Source organism: Frankliniella occidentalis, unplaced genomic scaffold (assembly GCF_000697945.3).
Source record: "Frankliniella occidentalis isolate FOCC.00 unplaced genomic scaffold, Focc_3.1 Scaffold182, whole genome shotgun sequence".
Classification (NCBI taxonomy): Eukaryota; Metazoa; Arthropoda; class Insecta; order Thysanoptera; family Thripidae; genus Frankliniella; species Frankliniella occidentalis.
Window position 1 is genome coordinate 84,626 of NW_026267308.1, and position 7,672 is coordinate 92,297.

Genomic DNA, 7,672 nt, shown 5'->3' on the forward strand with positions numbered 1-7,672 from the left:
AAAGTGAGAAGGGTATTGATGTAAGAGTAATACCCAAAATGGTCAATTTTCATTACTAATTTCTCATTCAAGTACAGTTCACAACTCTGAAATAGACTGAAAAGCAAATTGTTGATCGTAGCCACGTCCTGTTCCAGCATTGGTTTTCCGCCATCCTCCACTCTGAAGCATGTGTCGAGGTCCAAGAAAGTCTGATCCAGCCGTCTGAAGAGGTTGTTTGTCCCACGCGAGTGAAATTCAGCGACGGTCAGCGGATAAGTTATCGCACTGAGTGGTTTGTGTTGACTCATCACTTGCCCTAAAATGGCATTCTGGACTTTCTCCGGCGAAAATATATCCAGCTCCCCCGGGATGACAACTGATAATGACCAAACGGGTTGAAAGGCGTAAGGACGCGAAGCAAACGCGATTCCGAATCGCTAACTAGCTGCGGCTTTATAACGTCACAGTAACAAAATATGGGAGAGGGACTGGACTGAAATGTGACCCGAGCAGGTAAAAATACTTCTACCAACCCCGCCTCATAAGATTTGCCGTCGTCACTGCTGCAAATAACTCGATTCAGTTGTGTGCCAAAGTTTGAAATAGTATTATCACTGTAAAATCGTTTCGAGCTATCGGAGCACAAGGTGATATACATTCTGGAGACAGATCGCAAACAAAATCCACGCCCCCCTTACAGTATTGTAGCCCCGTGAACGTGCAAACATGAACTGATGAATAGGGAACGGTGGCAAACGTTTTATGTATCCCCACCTTGAGGGGCGCCGTCTCAGAAGTCGCCCTATGGTTGGGGTGCGGCCGGCAGCCGCAGCCGCAGCCACTGCCACTGCCACTGCCGCAGCCGCAGCCGCTGCCGCTGCCACAGCCGCCACCGCCAGGCGCGGTCGCACCCTTTACCCCTATGTTTCCTTCCATCTTCACTTTTTAACTGTTCTTCTTTCTACTTCTTCAACTCTTCAATGTCTTGCAAGTCCCTCTCGGGGACCCACGAATCAAAGTTTTTATCATACCCGGCCCAACGCACCAGGTACTGCAGATCGCGACCTTTGCGTCCTCGGCGATCCAAAATTCGCTCGATTCTGTAAACCGTGTCCGAAGTAGGGGGTGTGATTCGCTGAAGCTCATGGCCGTAGAAGCGACCAACGATAGACTCGCCGTTTAGATCTGTCAGCGTGTACATGTGAACTGGCGAGAATGGAATGACCTTAGCGACTTTGTATATCTGCCTCGAAAACTTCGCCGTGTAGCCCTTCTCGGTGAATTCCTTAGTTAGCGAAATGCGGACGAATTGACCTGGTTTAAAAACTGGAGCGGTCGTCGTTGCTTTGCCGCCGCTGTTGCTGACCCGTCGGTTTGAGTCGCCTCGCTCGTCGTTGGCCTTCTGAGCTGCCCGTTGACGTCGTCGTAGCAATTGTGGAGCTGTATGTCGCAGGTAGATTGTTGACCAGATTTTGAAGACATCCTTCTCTGTGACATCAGCGGGTGCCATGCCCGTGGCACCGTGAATAGTGTGGTTGTAGTTGGACACAATTTGCGACAGGGGTTCGATCCATCGCCAGCTGTTTGTGTACTCAAAATGCTTCCATAGCGGTGTTTTCAATGTCCTGTTGACGATTTCAGCCATGGCAGCTTTCCCGCGATTTTCCAGAGAACGAAATGAAACACCCCATTTTCGGAAAACTTTAGACACCTCCCGGTTGCAGAATTCCGTGCCCTTGTCACTTTGAACCAACCTGACACCTCTCCCAGCCCGAGTAAAGTGTTGTTCGAATACATCAGCAACCTCCCTGCCTGTTTTCGTTCTCAGAGGGTACATCCAGACATAACGGCTCAGACAGCATACCATGGTGAGAAAATAATTGAAACCATCGTTGTAGGAGTTTAATTTTCTCATATCATTTAGATCAACTTCATACACATCATACAACCCCTTGATATTATAAAAATTCAGTGGAAAATTCTTACGAGCTGGCTTGAAGCGTGTATAAATTTCCTGGCTTAGAAGCCACGCATGCACCTCCGCAGGCGTGATTCCACGCGTGCGGGCCACTCTCTTTAAATTTGCAACAGAAGAATACGCAGATGGATTTTTTAAATCATAGTATATTTCACACATTTCTCGATCGACAAACTGTCTTCGACTGTCCTCCTCGCCGTCGTCGTCGTCGTCACCGCTGCCGCTGCTTCGACGAACCATCTCCCTCCCCCGCGGCGGGCGGGCGCCGGCGGTGACGCCGGCGGTGGCGCTGGCGGTGGCGCGGGCGCTGGCGTTGGCGCGGGCGCTGGCGTTGGCGCGGGCGCAGGCGTTACTTGCAGTTGACGCTGACAAAGCTGAATTACGCCCGCTCCCATTTTGTAGTCCGATGCATGCCCATCGCGGGAATGTGCAAGCATGGCGAATCCGAGGTGGTGTACCTGCGAATGAGGTCATCATGGCATCTACTTTTTGATCTTTCGGGAGCGTCTCTCTAGCTGCAATGGCGACCACACCACTTCGCGGCCGCGCAACTGACGAATTTTAGGAGACGTGTGCGGCGACCTACGGATGCAGGTGGTCGCCGGGGAACCGATCGGGGTCGAGAACGCGCTCGGTGATACGTCCTCACCCACGCCGCGCCAGGGCGTGACTGCGTACGGCTCTTCATCATCATCCATCTCCATGCGCGAGGCGTGCAGGATAGTGTCGTTGATTGCCGTTAGCTGCTGACTCTGATGTGTCACACGGTCACCAATGACATCGAGCATTGTCTCGAGGGAAACAGAGCGGGCATCTTCTTCCGCGTCTTCATGATGCGGCAACGCGACAGCAGCCGGGATTGCATCGCGCTCATAATTGTAGTCTGAAGACATGCGATAAGCGAATACGGGTGCACCGTGAATGTATTTCTTGTGAATACCCGTCACGTCACCGCTCTCTATCAATTCCTCACCCTCCGGATAATGTTGCCGTTCAAGACTACGTCTTACCGCCAAGTGTGCTCCGAAAGCACCGACATCTTTATCATCACTCTTTTCAGATGCCACCATCGCGACTGCAGTGGATCCCCCTTGTCCAGGAGAGGGCTGGCGAATGCCGGTGTCATCTTTTCCCTCCATCTTGACGGTTGACTGCTTCTGTTTGTCACGTTCCTCCTTGACTCTCTGCCGCAACATTTGCTGTAAAATGGTCTTTGTTTCGTCCATGCTTTCGCGATCGTTTTCTGGAACTTCATAAATGGGCAGATTTATGTTATTTTCTCTTTCGTCTCGCTTCACATCAAGAAATCGTTGCAGCAGCGCACGATATTTGTCCCACTCTTCGTGTTCTTGAACTTCGTCCTTTTTAACCGAATTTCTTAGAGTGTCTTGCATTTTTCCTTCTAAATCTTTTTTCATGTCTTTTAACGTTTCACTCTTCATCCGCTCCAACTGCTGCGGTGAAATCACCAACATTTTTTTAAGCACTGAAGCACTCATTTCTCAGCTGAATACCCTTAACCTGATTTTTTATCGGGTACAACCACACGACTCATAACTCTTCCGATGACACCACCGAGGGCTGAGCTGATTAATGCCGTCAGAAAGGGCCCGTTGCCCTTCTGCACAAGATACCGTCGTTTCTTCTTCCAGACGGGTTCGGCTTTTCGCACACCCGCACCGGTTTGTCTCTTGCTTGTCGTAGCCCGCTCCTTCACGTACGCCAGATGTCGGAGAACGGTCTTGTACTTTTGAAGAACGTCTCGCGACTGATCATCAATGGCGATGTTCCCCCTTAAAATATTCAATGCGATCTCGCATACGCTCAGAATTAAATCCTCGTCAGCGTTTTTTATCATACACTTTTGCAGTTCAGAGGGGCTCTCGCGCAGAACATGCAGATGATGCCTGCACTTTGCCAGCTTCTCGAGAGGATTTGTCATTGCTTGAAAATGTTTCCTGCAGGGGATACCAGTATTGCTCCTTTCCCTTTCTGTCGTAGCTGCTCGACTGCCCCGTCCGTAGCGTAAACTGTCAGATGCGGATCCGTCGGCCAGATATTTGTCACAAAACGGAGCGCATCATCTGTGGTTGGATTTAAATCGATTACCAGGTATGAGAACGGACCCGACCACGCGTCGTTCAGTGCCTCACAGAGTGATCGCGCGTTCTCGGGGTAAACTTGTCGTGCTAGGTGCATAAACTGCACCTTATCGCGCACGTTCTTCAGCAATATGAAGTAGCGGGTCGACAGACTTATCGAACGGGCGTGCTTACTCTGATGAAACAGGTTTTGAGATAGAATGACGACAGATATTTGTCGATGTCGTGAGCCTTTGGTATACAGTTCCGCAATCGTTAGATCGTTTAGCGCGGAATTCATCAGATCATCCAATATTACCAATGAATCTGTCTGCAACACGCTGGAATCCTCCGCTGGGATGCCACGGTGTAAAGTTATCGCAGGGTTTTTCGACACACCTTCTGGTACGGCTCCGTCCTGGCCGTAACACCACACAATATTTGATATGTTTCCTTCGACCAGCTCTGTAAGGTGTTGCAAGAGACGTAACATGAAGGTTGACTTTCCTGATCCAGCAGGAGCGGCCAGGCACGCTGTAAAAGGATGCCGCATACGCCACATGATTGGACTTTACCTTCTCAGCAGCCAGGGATGAAGTGATGACTTGGTCAGGGTTCTACCGTCTTTTATACTAAGTGACAGGGAATGAGGAAAATGCAGGTATTTTCATTTTTTTTATTTTTTATTACCACCCAATTGATTATAAACAAATACACCATTTAATTATTACAGAGGTTTACAGACACATTTCATCTTGCAGCAGTATTAGCTCTCTCAGGTTTCTCGCACCTTCATCATCATCATCATCATCATCATCATCATCATCGACAATAGAATCTATTTCATCATCATTATGTGCTGCACGAGCATTAATACTTTTAATTTTATAGTGTCCATGTGCTAAAGTAGAACAATTGTCACTTAAAATAAATCTTTTATCATCGTAACAACTTAAGCCCTTTTTAATGGAATAAGTTGTATACACATTATGTTTACAGTCAGTCCCAATTTTTGAAAAAGACACATTCTTACACTTGAAGTGGGTAATACATTTATGATAGTCTTCAAAACACAGTTGTGATTTCAAGGCAGCTCTAGGAATTCCCTTTCCCACCGATTTCTCTTTTTGTGACTTTGTTTTAAAGCTGTACATTTTGGCTCTTAATCCTACAAAAGAATCGACGGGCTCTGAATTCATTTCATCCTTAAACTTACCCATCACTTTTTTGTTCGCTACGCTGTAAAGCGGATGGGATGTAGGATAGTCAGAGGTATCGAAGTACTCTCTCATTCCATACATATCTTGATACATATCTTCTGTCAATATCTCCACAATTAAAGAATCAGTATCCGTACCACATACCCTTACATTATCGCCATACCTCTTCTTCAGAACTTGATAATAGAAACGATACATAATCATTTTACTTATATCTAAACAAACCTGGCCTACAAAAAGTGGCCGGTTGAGAACAATTTGTGATCTTTTTCTCTCAACACAAACAAGGTTATGGTTGAATATATCAAAACTATGATAGAGGGGGCTTCTTACAAGTTTCCGAAACTTTTCTCTATCCTTAGTTAGTACAACATTTCTGTGATTCCTTACTGCCTCACATGTCTTCCCAAACACAGAGTTGCACATCAATTTCCAAAATGATTTTTGAAAATCAGATGTAGCTTTCTTGCGCATGTTTATATTGTGTTCAATGAAAGGCTTGAGCCATGCTTTTTGCTCAAACTCGATCACTTTGTGAATTTTTCTTAGTTTTAAACCTAATTCTAAATACAATATCAAGATATCCCCCAGTAACACATAATTCTTTTTATCTGACAAATTCGGAATTAGTTTTTTTGTACTTTTCTTAGACAGTCCAAAATCTCTGATCATTTTCTTCTGTAATGGAGAAAGGTCTTCATACTGCGGTTCAACATGCTCTGGAGCTAAAGGATAACAATTGTGCCAGTCATGCAAATCAGCAGGGTAATCCAGATCAACCTCAAATAAGTATCCAGTATCAGATTCAGGGTTTATTATCTGCGGATCAAACTCATCAATTTCCTTTTGACTCAGAAATCTAAATCCACCTACTGGCAGCTTTTCACATAAGGCCGTCGAGTACAAGGCATTTGCATCATAGTACATTACATACGAATTAGGTTTGTCTTTACAGTATGATTCAGGTATGTATGGATTATTAGCTTTAACATTTCTATGATTAATGCTGGCGACACCACCACGCATCCCTCTCTCAAACATGAGGTGCATTCGATATTATCAATGAGCTCTAATCGCTGCTTTGTGAACAGGAGACTAGCTGAGAACGCTAGTCCGGGTGTAGTAAAGAAGTGTACGGGATCCAATTTATAATGTTCCATGGCAATTTTGCGAAAGTTTTCCATGCAGTCAGCCAGCAGTAACACGTCTGTTAACAAGTACAAGTCATGGTAGTCCCATAGACGACTCATTTTAAATGATCTGAATACATTACATGCATGCTCGTAATCCTCTGGCGAAATGTTTTGTCCTGTTAAATCATTTTTAAATGCTTCCACTGCAGGCAAGCACGACTCTTGAAATTTCTCAAAGCAATCAAAGAAACTATACGGGTACACACCTTTTCTGGACACGAGCTTACGTTCCTCCTCATTCGGAAAGATTGTACCTAACATATTCATGTCTTCAGGAGCCAGATCTGCCACTAGTTTATCTAAGCTGCTATTGAGAAAACCAAGGCTATCTAAGAATCTTAGATGGCCCCACTGGAAACTGATGTATTTTTCTTTATTCTTAGGTATGACAGTTATATCTGAACCATCACTTAGTGCCCCGATTTCAGATATAATCATGTGAGCATCATAGTTTTTCAAATTATGCATCAGCACAGGCACGTAGTTTTTTCTCTTCAAATTAAGATTACAGGGATACTGACATGCTGCACCCCTGTAATTTTATGAAGGCTTCGACCAATCATGATCACGCACCTTATTCACCCCAGCCCGGGGAATACTATCCCCACACAAATAGCATGCTTTAGCCAGTTGGAATTCCCGCTCCTGCTCTTCAGTCATGTCTATTTCATGTATGTCACCTCTTAGTTTTTGAATATTATTTACTTCCTCGGCAAGACTCAACAAAAACTTTTTTATGAGATCATGTTCACCGTGCTCTAAGACCGGTTCCTTCAGCATGGTTCCGTCAGCCTTTACAATGATATAGCTGAACCCACAAGGTACATGACGACTAACCCGTGTGGTCGAGGATACACGAGGATCCGGGTTTGGCGTATTATACGGAACAATGATGCTTTCAAGATCAGCATATATGACATAGTCATGCTGCATCTGATGTCCATATTGCTTGAACCTCATCACAGAATCCCGCGCTCGCGGCATCCGCACAACCTGAGGAGCATTCACAATACATAATGGCTTATGCTCCGCATAACTCTTTTGAGTGTACTGAGGTATCAGACAGTTCTCACACCATAATAGCCTTCGTTTTTGCTTCATGACATGTCCTAGGAAACCTGACAAATCCTTAATGAGGACGTAATGCTGTTCATCATCTTCATCCTCCCCACGCAGCAATAGAAGATTAATAACCTTTCCATCCAAAACTTTTGAGAC

At 45.6% G+C, this 7,672-nt stretch overlaps 1 protein-coding gene across 1 annotated transcript; it reads right to left on the bottom strand.

Moving 5' to 3' along the window:
• Window positions 1-943: 943 nt before the first annotated feature.
• LOC127750384 (uncharacterized) lies at window positions 944-1,849 on the bottom strand. The gene has a single exon (XM_052271977.1). It carries the CDS (start codon window positions 1,847-1,849, stop codon window positions 944-946), a length of 906 nt encoding a protein of 301 aa, XP_052127937.1.
• Between the last annotated feature and the right edge of the window lie 5,823 nt (window positions 1,850-7,672).